At 37.8% G+C, this 12,669-nt stretch overlaps 1 protein-coding gene across 7 annotated transcripts in view; it reads right to left on the reverse strand.

The window, feature by feature from the left end:
• The window catches only part of DOCK4 (dedicator of cytokinesis 4), a 414,714-nt gene that overhangs the window by 136,739 nt on the left and 265,306 nt on the right, over positions 1-12,669 (reverse strand). For all 7 annotated transcript variants that reach the window (XM_048836082.2, XM_048836079.2, XM_048836080.2 and 4 more), the window contains 9 exons: positions 12,134-12,258; positions 9,569-9,731; positions 8,231-8,337; positions 6,766-6,922; positions 4,045-4,142; positions 3,840-3,923; positions 3,608-3,708; positions 1,812-1,893; positions 676-846 (listed from right to left, as the gene is read on the reverse strand). In XM_048836082.2, the coding sequence (XP_048692039.1) occupies positions 676-846; positions 1,812-1,893; positions 3,608-3,708; positions 3,840-3,923; positions 4,045-4,142; positions 6,766-6,922; positions 8,231-8,337; positions 9,569-9,731; positions 12,134-12,258 (1,088 nt within the window). The remainder of the gene's footprint in view (positions 1-675; positions 847-1,811; positions 1,894-3,607; positions 3,709-3,839; positions 3,924-4,044; positions 4,143-6,765; positions 6,923-8,230; positions 8,338-9,568; positions 9,732-12,133; positions 12,259-12,669) is intronic.

Raw genomic sequence — 12,669 nt, forward strand, 5'->3', positions numbered from 1 at the left:
AAAGCAGATCTTTGGTCAGGAGAATATGCCATGGAGTGGGCTGGGGATGCACTGAAACATTTTCTGAAGATACCTAGTGTCCAATATTTTCCCCCAAAAATGAGAGCTCTGTCATTGTATAAAATTTTGGATTTATAGAGTTGTTCTCAATGTGTTTTGACCACTGCCTTTTGCAGTGGTCAATTTTAATAGGCCCAGTGTAACTTAAGAATCTGATTAAAGCACAATGTGCACATTAGAAAGATTATTATATTAAATCTTTAAAAGTGAGAAATCTTTTTGGGGGTTCAAGAGACCAGGTTTCAAGGTGCTTAAACAAGCTGGGCAATGATGCAACACTGAATACCCAAAATCATGTGAAGACACAATTTGATTTCTGTTTTGCAGTTATGATTTCTTCTAACAATTGGAGCAAGTATTAACAGACTACAATCCTTTTCCGATTCAGAACAGACAGTCTGGCTAAGGTAACCCTAGTTCTGCTATTCAGAAGTTGGAGGTACAGAAAACTTTCATTATAAAAGCCACAACCGGTTCAAGCATAAACTGGAACTATCAATTTACTAAGGACAACATGAATTTGACCTTCTGTGTAACAAACACACACGCACACACATTTTCCCATTGAATATTGGTAACGATAATAATCCAACAGAGTAAACTCATGATACTTACTTGTGATTGAGTTAAAGCGCTAGCCCCTTTGCTCTCTTGGGAAAGGAAAAATCGTATTGACATAAGCAGCTCTTGAATACAGCAGCGGAATTCCTCCTCATTTTGTCCACCAGTAGCAAGCGAGAAAAGCCTCCGAGACTGAACTATATATTTAAAGACATATTCTTGTGCCTACAAATGCCAAAACACAAGATCCTGAATCATATTGAACTCATTATTCTTTAAAATTAGTAAATATAAAACATAGCGAAATTATATAATTCAAACGTATTTATAGCACTTGTCAGTATGGAGAACATGCCATGTAATTCTGGAAAGTTTTTAATCTTCTTATTAGCAGCAATCTACTGCCAATCTTTTAATAAGGCCTCTCAACAATTTTTACTCTTTTTCCTTTAATAAAATCTATACACCAGGGAGCACTTGCTCATCAAGAGGTGGCATTGAGGACTAGGAAATCTAGTTATTTGTTTTCCCATTTCAAAAAAAGGCTTTCCTCTTAACAATAACCAGAGAATGAGGCAACATCAGTGACAAAACAAACTGACCTTAAGTTGCAAATTGCTGGAGTATATATTAAGTAGATTGATAATATAACACAATGTTCAACTTCAAGTAAGAGGTGAGGCGAGACCTTATCCAAACAGCTGCAAGTGAGGAGGGAAATGGACGACAGAGAGGCAGTGAAAGAGGAATAGAGAGCGTGACTGATGGTAACTTGGGTTGACTGAAACCAAACCAAAACTCCAGTTTTAATAGAACTGTCTGGGACATAAGGACTGTCTCATTAAATTGCTATTTCTGGTCACAGGAGTCTTCTATTTTATCACAGACTTAATTACCACGTGTGTAATCTACATAAGGTTTCCTGAAACCAACTACTATCCGTATTGCAATCAACAAATGAGTCCTCAGTTCCCGAGTTCTACTGGAGTCAACACCATGAATCAACTCTTTTCACAATTAAGAGTTTCCAGAAGGGCGAATAAACTGACTGATTGTACCCAACAGGTGTGTGAGTGCACTGAACAGGTTTTGTAATTCTCACAATGCATATGAAATCAATTGATTTCAATTAGTACTGCTATACAAATGCACTGGTCAGGTATATTATTGTCTCTGATGATTTCTATTACCTTTAACACTTCATGGATATGCTCTTGTATCTCCATGTCTGTTACTCGATCAACATGCCACTTAAGTACTTTTATAAGATCTCTAGAACATAAAAAGGAAAATGATTACAGTGCAGAAGCGTGGAAAGCATTATTTAACAAATTTCTTAGTATGGACTATACTAATTTAGGATTTGAAATGTGAACAAATAGCTTTCATAAAATAAACACAAAAAAAGTTTCGGTAACACAAGGTGTCTTCTTCCAGCAATTACCAGTTTGCTCAACTTGCAAAAGCAGTCTATTGTACATAATAACAGGGCCAAACTTTCACTTAATTGTAGATCTGCTACAAAGTCATCTGATTGTTAATTAACAATTTGACTGTAGTATTAAGTATAAACACTTAAATAGCTTTTGATAAAGATGCAAAAACTCATTTAATGCATAAGACCAAATCAATCTGCATTTAAAATAGTCTCTGCTTCTCCCTGAAGTCATGTGATTTTGGATTATGATCTCATTAGATCACAAAAACTAAGCAGCATTGGACCTGAGCAGTACTTAGGCCTTGTCTACACTACGGGGGGAGATCGATCTAAGTTACGCAACTTCAGCTACGTGAATAACATAGCTGAAGTCAACATACTTAGATCTACTTTCTGTGGGATCCACACTACGCTATAACGATGCATCGATCATCGCGTGTCGATCCCCCAGTAAGTGTAGACAAACCCTTAGATGGTAAATCAACAACGACTAAGCAGAGTACGGAAATAAGTGATGTACATGATTCAGTACTGTATACTCAGAGAGAGTAGAACACCATGATGGTAGGGGTACTGCACTGCTAGGAGCAGTCTCTCTTGATTTTAGATGCATAAGAAATGTCCTCCAAACCATTTACAGTCATTAAAGATCCCATGGTATTTTTCACAATAATAGGGCTATGAGCCATAGCGTCCTGGCCAAGTTTCAGTGTGGATACTTGCATTCTGAATACCTAAGAATCTTCAGTTGGATATAGTACAAAGACGCATGCACATATTTAACTTTAAAAGTATTGTGCGTAGTTCCACTGAAGTCAGTGGGACTTTTCAGGGCATAAATTTAAACATGTATGTAAGCCTTTGCAGAATATGCACCATGATCTTCACTTTCTGCCCTAAACAGTTATATAGCCATATAACATCCTCCAGGTGGCTGCGGTTCATCATGAGATGAATAATAAGGTTATTAGAATTTACAGTCCAAAAAACCCAGACACCAATTGCCGCATTTCAGGTGGGCCTGAATAAAAGGACACCACTGGTGAGATCAGCGTTGGAAAAGTTTGGGGAAGAAGTGGGTTTTAAGTTGAGCTGGTTGAGGGGAGCAGAAGGGTGAGAGATGGACAGAATATTTTGCAAAATTTTCCCCAAGATTTTTGAAATTTAACATTTAAAAATTTCAACTGGCTCTAGTTTTAAGCTCTAGCTTGCCATAGCATGATACATAAAGAGGAATGCACTTTATTTATTTATTTTTACTTGATGTTCAAATCCAAGATCAATATCTGGTTTTCACCCATTATGCTCAAGTTAAAGATAGAAGACTATTCAAAGTCTAGTTCTTAATCCAATATTAGAACTGAAAGAAGTAATTTCTCTGATCATTTAAAATTATTTCAGCTATTATTGGACTTCATTTTGGAGATTAAAATATAGTATCAGAAGAAACTAAGTTCAACACATTTATTAATTTAATTTTATGGCTGGCTCTGCTTAGTACCTATAATTGTCAAAATTCCAAACAGTTACAAAAAGTTAGGACCCTACCTGTATGCAAGTGCACCTGCAAAATGACTTTCAATGTAAGTGTCCATTACTGGCTTAAAATGATGAAACTTGCTGTCCTGTAGCAAATTTATTATGTGAACCTAAAGAAAAAAGGAAAAAGAAAAATTATAATGCCCTTTTCTCATTTGTTAAAGTGTTACAATCTTATTTAAAAATTATCAAGTATCTTTATTGTAAGCATGGTTATGCAGAACCATAAAGTACAACTTACCAAAGAATCAAATACTTTTGACCCATATTTTTGGGAATTTTCATCTAAAATGCCAAATAAAGTATCCAGTGTGTCTTGAAGAAACTATAAGTGGAGGAAGAATAACAAGAATTTATTATCAAATATACTTCTTTGTAAGATGTAAAGAAATTATTTTCCTTATATTAGTTAATTGCAAAAGAAACAAGGAAATAACAATGTATACCTTTACTATTTCTGAACCATCGATTTCTTTTAATTTTGTGAGGCAACCTGCTATTTTGTCTGGGTGGGCTCTCCACTTAAGAAGGTCAAGCATATCCCCTGCAAAAAATACACTGAAGATTAAAGCTGAAAGAATGCCAGCACTTTAGATTTTAAAATTCTTCAGTTGCAACCTATATATGAAAACTGAGTTTACATAATCTAATAAAGGAACTGCCTAGGGTCTGCAGTAACATGATCTGGCCAGCTTGTTCAGCCAAAACTTGAAATTGCTCCATTAATAATTCTGAACACTTTTCTTCTTCAAGCAACTATGCAGCATATCTTTGTTTAAATGCAACTTTTGGATGACGCAACTAGCAATGTAACTTGATTCTTGGATCATCTTTGACTCATCAAATGAGACTGGCTAAAGACAGTAGGGAAAATATTTATTTTCACTTTTTTTCTGAAAGAACTAGATGGATAGAGGGTTGATTCTCATTACAAAGGATTTGTTGGGGATAAAAAAATGCAACTCTAAGATGTTCACTTCAAAGAAATCATTTAAGGGGCAAAATACAACTAGAGAATAGTCAAGTATAAATGAACTGAACTGAGTACAAGAACAATATGAGATATGAGAATCCCAGGTGACCGGGAAAAGAGACAACCACTTTCACATGTCAAGAGAAACCAGAAAATGAAACAGTTCTCAACAGAGATATAGGAATATAACAAACCCTTCAGGAAAATGGAGGTTTGAACAGGGAAAAAGTCAATGGTGGTGAAAAAAAATTGCACTCAAGAGGAGAGAAAAACTCACATTTCACAGGCCTACTCTTTAAACATGAGCTGATTTGTTAGTTTGATAAATGTTTCTCTGGTAAAGTCAGACCTAAGTCTACCCATGTCCTAAATTCTCAGTCTGCGCGCTAGGAGACCAGCAACATTGTGATGAGGCCACATCGATCAACATCCATCACAAACACAGAGGCTCTGAAGAAACGCAACAAGAAAAAGAAGCTAGTGAAAAAGCTGGGTAAAAAAGTATGATGCCTTCCTGGCTTCAGAGTCACTGATCTAACAGATTCCTCGTATCCTAGGTTCAAGACTGAACAAAGCTGGTAAGTTCCCCTCTCTCCTCATTCACATTGAGAACACGGTGGCCAAGGTCAATGACGTCATGTCAACTATCAAATTTCAAATGAAAAAGGCTGTGGCTGTGGGACATGTAAAAACGACGGAGGACTAGCTAGTCTACAGCATTCAACTTGTCACTGACTTCCTGGTGTTCCTGCTGAACACCAACTGGCAGAACAGGCACCACGGGGAAACCACAGCACCTCTACAGAACTGGCTGTAATAACTGGTTTCAGAGCACTCAAAACAAAAACTAACAATGAAACCAAAACACTAAAAAACAAAAACAAAACACAAAGCAAAACCAAAAGAGGATATCAAAGAACAGTCTCAAGTGTACATAAAGAATATTTATGAGAAGAAAGGATCTGGTTGTCTGTGAGTAGTTTCTCTGACAAAATCAGGCTGGATGGCTGCAAGAGGGTGCTAGAAGGTAGATACATTAGCCCCAGAATGTTGAAGGCCCTCTTCCCTACTAGCTGAGAAGTTACCTCAGGTCAATGAGAGACACCTGATTCCAATTAAGGCTGCCTGAGGCCTTTAAAAACCCCTCCTCTGGTGAGAGAAAGGGGGAAGAGAGAGAGAAGCTGCTGCCAGGCTAGTGGCAATAGGGAAATAAGCGTCTCCAGGGTGAGAGGCTGTGCTCCTTCCCATAGGGGAAAGAGCCAAACCTGAGTGCCTGCCAGGGGAAGGACTGACACCCCAGAGCAACCAACAGGGCGACACCCTGCACCAGTGAGGAGACAGCGAAAGGTACCCACCTTGGGTTTTGTTTGTTTGTTTTTGAGTCTGTTTCCTTTTTGTTTGGTGAAGGATCACCCCTTAGGACAACCCTCAGGCCTACCCTGAAAATATGACCACGGGAGAACCGAAGGGGGAAGGCAAACCGTGCCTGAGTGGGGCTGATTACCCCAGGCCCACCATCGCCAGGGGGGAAGCGCTAAGTGTGGTGAGACGAAGAAGGTATCCTGCCACACTTCCTTGCCATCATGAATTGTACTATTAGGCATACAGAAACCAAACCAAGAATCTTATGTGGTATAGTGGAACAACTCAAAACACAAATCTTCCTGTATGCTTCATCATAGATTATATATTCACAACACTAACAGGAATATAAGGTTATTTTAACTAATCATAACTCGCTAAATGATCCTTGACTTAAAAGGGAGGGGAAAGCAATGTCATATCAGAAAAGCAATAAGCAAAAAGCAATCTAAATAAATAAAAACTGCTTTACCCTGAAGCCTACAATAAGCATGTTTTAAAAAAATAACACTAACAGATTAAGAGATTTTTCAAAGCAGCTGGATTTTGATGACTCATTCTAAAAATAACGTACGTAATTCCAATATTATGTTAATTTAAAAGCATCCTTGAACTGCATAAAATCAATGGTTCACCATGTACCATTTGTTTCCATCCGGTCATCAAAAGTAAGGAAAAATACTGTTTTTTAAAGCCCCAAAAGAGAGCATCGGCTATCTTTTATGTCATAACACGAGTGCTTTAGTGCCCATTTAGTGTTTAGTGCCCATTTAGCCCACCCATCAAATTCACTTGAGTTCATCATGTTTAAATAATCAACATATCATCTTACCATTTTGTGTGAGTTTAGTGGAGCAGAGAAAAGACGTAATCCAGAAAGACTCTTTAGTGGTTTTTATTGCTTGGTGGTTATTCCCTAGGAGAATTCCCTTTGAAAAGGGGAGTTTGAGGTAGCGACTAGAATCCTGAAGGTTTGTGTTTTCTTCACACTGTGAAAATAACCAAGTTAAAATCATTGCAATGAATAAAAACAAAGGACTCATCTTGTGCAAACTGGTAGCTCTGTTGAAATCAATGGAGCTATGATAATTTTCACTAGCGGAGGCTCTCACCCAAACTGCATTGCAACAAGCCAAATCTCTTAGAAACAGTATGTTTTTTGTTTCAAAAACTTTACATACAAAATGTTGCATTGTCTTTGTTGCTGACTGCTTTATTTTATATAGATACCCTACAATCTTTCATCAAGCACTTCTCAAAACACAGAACTTAAAATAATGCACATACATATCATTGAATAAATTATGAACCAACCAGACAGGTCTCTTAAAGATGTTTAAACATTTATAAGAACAGCACAAATGTCCAAAGATTAGATTTGCATTATAAATGCACAGAGAAACAGCAGAAAAACTGAGCACCTGATATTTTAAACCACCCTGTTTCAACAATATACTTAAACATCTAGTATGTTATCGGTACTAGAGTCTAACACAACAAAACGTTTTTACAAGTCTTATTAATTCTTTATGTCTTCTCTCCAGCAGAGTCTGTCTCTGGCCTTCTCAGCCACTGACTGGCTCCAGAGCCGGCTCAACTCTGGACAAGAGGAGTCTGTTGCAGAATTAAAAATGAATAGAGTTTTCAAACAGCAAAGTTAGAAATAATTTTAAGCTTGCATCTCAGCATACCAAGAATGTTTGCCTATACAAGAGATTTCATGGGTAGCTCTTGTTATAGATGGGAAAATCCTCATTGGATCTGTGCGTTTAGATCGTACCCACACATCTGGTGTAAAACACTACTCAGTCTGCACAGTTTTTTGAACAGAGCAGCACCTACATATTGCAAGTTGTTATATTTATTAGGAGTAGATCAAATTCCATCTCAACACAGATAAAATCTTGAATGCACATTTGAATGAAAAAATTTAAACAGACCGCACATAGCAGATCTGCTGAAGAATAGCAGGCCCTGGAGGGGTCAACCTGGTCAAATATACTCCAAAAGTGGCTATCATTTTTACATTGTGACAATTTTTAGCTTTATGGAATTCTTTATGCAACTGAGGTTTTCTTCAAATCTACATTCTGAGATACTGCGACTTTACAGTACATGCTGCATTGAAATACATAACGAGGTTCAACTGCAATTATAAACAGAATGTTGAGAGGATATTTTAACAATAAGACTATCACTCATTTGCTAACAGTTCAGTCTTCTTTTGTTTAATGCCTCTGGGCATTTGGAGTACTTTTCAGAGGAATCATCACAGAATGATTTCTGACTGATATTACCTTGTGCACAATGAGTTCATGAGTGCCATCTGGCAATGTCCTCCCATTTTCCTGAATCAGGGGCACGAAAGAAAAGCCAAACAACTTCTTCTCGCCCTTTTCTTTTGCTGAAAACATATATAAATAAAACCACTCACATTCTGGACTTAGATTTATACTGCATGGCGTAGCATTTTTCTTTACTGCACTGTTAGCTTGAGGTATAACCTGAGTGTTGCCCCAACCCAACTCCTGTCCCCACACACATAAATCTCTAGCTTGCGTTAAGTGGTTCTTTAAACTTCAGCTAGCTGGCCAGTCAGGAGGAATAAGGGGGTGGAGAAAGGGGGTCATTGAGGATTAAGTGCTGCTGACACTCTGCTAATAGTGCTATAGCTATAGGGATGCAGCAGCTCCAGTTACAACAACTCATCCACTGCTAATGCAATCATTCTGTGTAGCTTCTGTGTTGTTTCCCAGTATGGTTGTTCTCACTTGAGCTAGGCTAGTAGAGTGGAGTAACTTGAGTGCACTTACGCTAACCGTTGCAGGGAAGAAAAGCCCTTAGACAAAGCAACTGAAAATAATCCAACGCGTGAATGTGTATATTCGGGTTATCCATTTACATCTAGTTAGCACCAGCACACCTTATGTCTCTTTTCATGTTTATGAAGTAAATCCCCTTCCTAAGGTTATGAGTGTGTTGTTTTCTCCAAATTCCAAAAAGTTACTTCGAGGATATGCGATGAACCTGTAATTTCTTTGATGTAATTTACTGCAGATGGGCCCAATTCAAAACCTTGGACCCAACATCCTGAAATTCTAGGGTAGCTGAGATCCACACCTGAGCTTTGCAGCTCAAAGTTTTTACAACTGTGCGTATGCCTTGTGTTTTAGCTCTGAGTGGCTTCTTTTTTTTTTATTATTAATGTTATATAAAAACCAGAAAGTCAGAAAATGTCTACCTCCAATAACAACATTATCATGGCTACACTACAGGTATATGCAATACTTTCTGTTACTGGGTTAGACTGCAACATGTGTAAATGAACAAATATCATTATGCAATTGGCCAAGTTAATTCTGGGATTGGATTTTGCATTTCCTGAATTTGTGTTCAAATTTGCACCCTTCATGTTGCATTTTTCCATTTAATAAAATGAGGTCAGTTTCTCAAGGTATTACATTTTTTTCCTATTTCACCAAAGCAGACTGCAAAACCTGAAAAGCTCTGTCATGAAGCTTTATAGGTAAAGAATATTTACCCCATGTCTCTCTGCTGTTTAGATGTTATGAAATTCAATACCCTTAATGCAACTGTAACACAAAGCAATACAATAAATCGTGAACAACGCTTACTAGAACAATGCCGAAATTCAAAGCGGATGTGTGCTCCCCTGAATTTATCCACAGGAATAGGAAGTTTCAGCAGCTCAGCCCATCTGGGACTGTTGTTGTGATAAAGCACAAAGGAATGGAACTTGCTAGCTGGCGGCTCTCCAGAGCCAAAGGAGATAAAATCCTAATGAAGAAAACAACTGGGTTAAAGGTTTAAAGATGGATTAACTATAAACTGACGTGAGAACAGCCCTGAAATTGGTGTTCTCCAGGCTCCACGATCTTCAGGATAATCTAAAATAAACTTGTTCTCTCTTGTAATACTGTGTCCCTGCATTCATGGGGAATGTAATTGTGTATTCCCTGAAGGTGGTTAGCACAGACTTTGGATTGCCTTGTGGTCTATGGATTCCTCTCTGTAGGGTAGCAGGAGGGCAGGCTGATTTCTATTGTTCCAGTCTCTGTGCTGGCTGCACGCTTCCTATGGGTAATATAAATTACCATCAGTAAGCTGGAACACACTCTTCATCCTTTGCACCCATGACCCTATCACTTTTTTACATGTAATATGGGCCATTTGTTTTGGAAGTTTCTTCACTTTGAAATTTCAGGTTATCTATCATTACATATAGGACATAAGTGGTGCTTACTAGCATGCTAAGGGCAAGAGCTGGCCATCAAATCTGGAGAAGGGAAGGAATATTTGCCCCATTCTTGTGTGATATGATGGTGGTGATTTTGGATTTCCTCTAGAGCAGCTAGCAGGTACCACAGCTGTGGGCTCTGCAAATGTCTGAGCTTCACCTAGTGTTATTACATGAGGGTGAGGTTTAGCCTTATTCATTTTGTCCCAACTTTGCAACTGGCAAAAGTCCATTCTGATTTGGTGCATTAGCAGGGTCACATCTCACCACACCCTGACCGTAGCTGGAAGTGGGTGGGAGGATATGCACTGATGTGGCATCAGTGTGTAAATGGGAGCCAGATTTAATACTGTACAAAGATTTAGCACATTCCATGTGTGGCCTCTCATTCTCCTCTCAGGTGAGAGACCATTTAGGGGACTTCAGTCTGTTTGGTCAAACATTAAAGTGACTCAACACATGCAGACCTAACAGGCTATGATTTAAATGGAACAGGAAAAAACAGGAAGGATAATGATTGGGAGTCTTGATTGATAATAAGAAAAGGAGTACTTGTGGCACCTTAGAGACTAACCAATTTATTTGAGCATGAGCTTTCGTGAGCTACAGCTCACTTCATCGGATGCATACCGTGGAAACTGCAGCAACATGCTGCAGTTTCCACGGTATGCATCCGATGAAGTGAGCTGTAGCTCACGAAAGCTCATGCTCAAATAAATTGGTTAGTCTCTAAGGTGCCACAAGTACTCCTTTTCTTTTTGCAAATACAGACTAACACGGCTGTTACTCTGAAACTTGATTGATAATGAAAGTGCTCAATAAAAGCTGCAGGCTGAGGCATAGCCATCTCTGCCTTGTGTCTTAATCCAAGTCCTACTGGGAGCAATAAAGACACCATCAGACTGCATTTTGTATTCATCACAAAAAAAAGGTAATTTTCAAAGAAATGTACCTGGAATTGTAAGTGAAAATATTGGGAAGTCAAGGACACTTGTGTGCCTATGAACGTTTTAGACAGGTAGTACTTAAGGTTCCATTTGAGTAAACAACTTAGGCAAATGCTCAACTTTAAGCATATAAGCATTTCTACTTAACATGGTGCTCTGCTGGATCTGTGCCTATGCTTCAAATTCAGGAAAGTATTTAAGCACCACTGAAGAGGGATACTTTCCCGTATTTGCACTTTGGAATGTAAAATCCATTATAGGCTTTTAAGAGATTGTAGAAATAAGTGGGTGGGTCTGGGAATGGCCCATTTATTTAAATTGGCAAGTCTATTTTCAATATAATTAAGTGCACTAACTATGCTCTTAAACTAATGGGTTAATTTCCACATAGTAATAACTATTAATTAATTAAAATTACTTCATTTGCTAATCTTTGTTGCGTTTTCTCTAAACATCAAATAACTGAAGGATATATTTGAATGTGAACATATTTATCAGAGGTTTTCATTTTTATTTTTAAAAACCTTCCTCAATATTAAAGTATTGCAACATTAAAAGTTAGCGACCACAAAAATATCCAGAAAACCTATGACCAAATAAACAACAACAAAAATGGAAGACCGTGTGAGTGGTTTGCAAAAATGTATTAGCTATCACTGATTGACTAAACTACAGTAGTTGGGGTAGCAAATAGCTTATTCTAAGGAGAAAGAATTCAAATTTAATTTATATCTCATAGTACAAGTGAAAATATTTGCTCTGAGGCCAGTTATCACAAATCTTTACCTAATATGCAGTTTAGCAATATGGCCTGTTAATAGGACGTTCAGGTAAAGGTTAATATGACAAATCATAATATCTGCCAGGAAATAAAAAAGGATTTTGAGAAAAAAACTATAGTTAATAGTTTAAATTAACAATATTTGCTCAGCATCAACACTAAACACAAGCCTTCACTCTCTTTTTGTTTTTCACGGTTAGTGTCAAAGTAGTACCTTTAAAATTTGGCCACAACTGTCTACAATGTGCATCATCACTTCCACGTTTCTGGCCACACTTTTTCCTCCTTTTTCAAATTCTCCTCTTTCTATAGTGATGTACAAATCATTCCTCATTTCGCCTACAGAAAGAAAACATAAAACCCAAAAGTATAAGGGGCAATGCAAACCACATTAATGCAACCTGAATTCTGTGGGAAGGAAGTAGAGAAGCAAATTCCATATGAGAATGCTAAATCCCTTTTAAGTGTATGTTTCAAAGTAAAAGCCAGTCTGGTTTTGGCTCTCTCTAGGGACGGGATTAATTAGAGCTGTTTAGGAGCAAATGGACAGAACTCCCAGTGAAACTATGTCAACAATTAGGGACCACAACCATGACTTTAGGAGCTTCCTCTTCAGGTCTCACCTCTAGGTTTGGTAGAAGTCAAATTGAGGCTACACCCCTATAGCAAGCGGAGTCCAAACTGTAGAATAAAGTTAGATATGTTCCATAATTTAAATATTGCCCCTTAAATAGTACAGTAAATTGTCTA

The sequence above is a fragment of the Caretta caretta genome, chromosome 1, assembly GCF_965140235.1.
Source record: "Caretta caretta isolate rCarCar2 chromosome 1, rCarCar1.hap1, whole genome shotgun sequence".
NCBI lineage: Eukaryota > Metazoa > Chordata > Testudines > Cheloniidae > Caretta > Caretta caretta.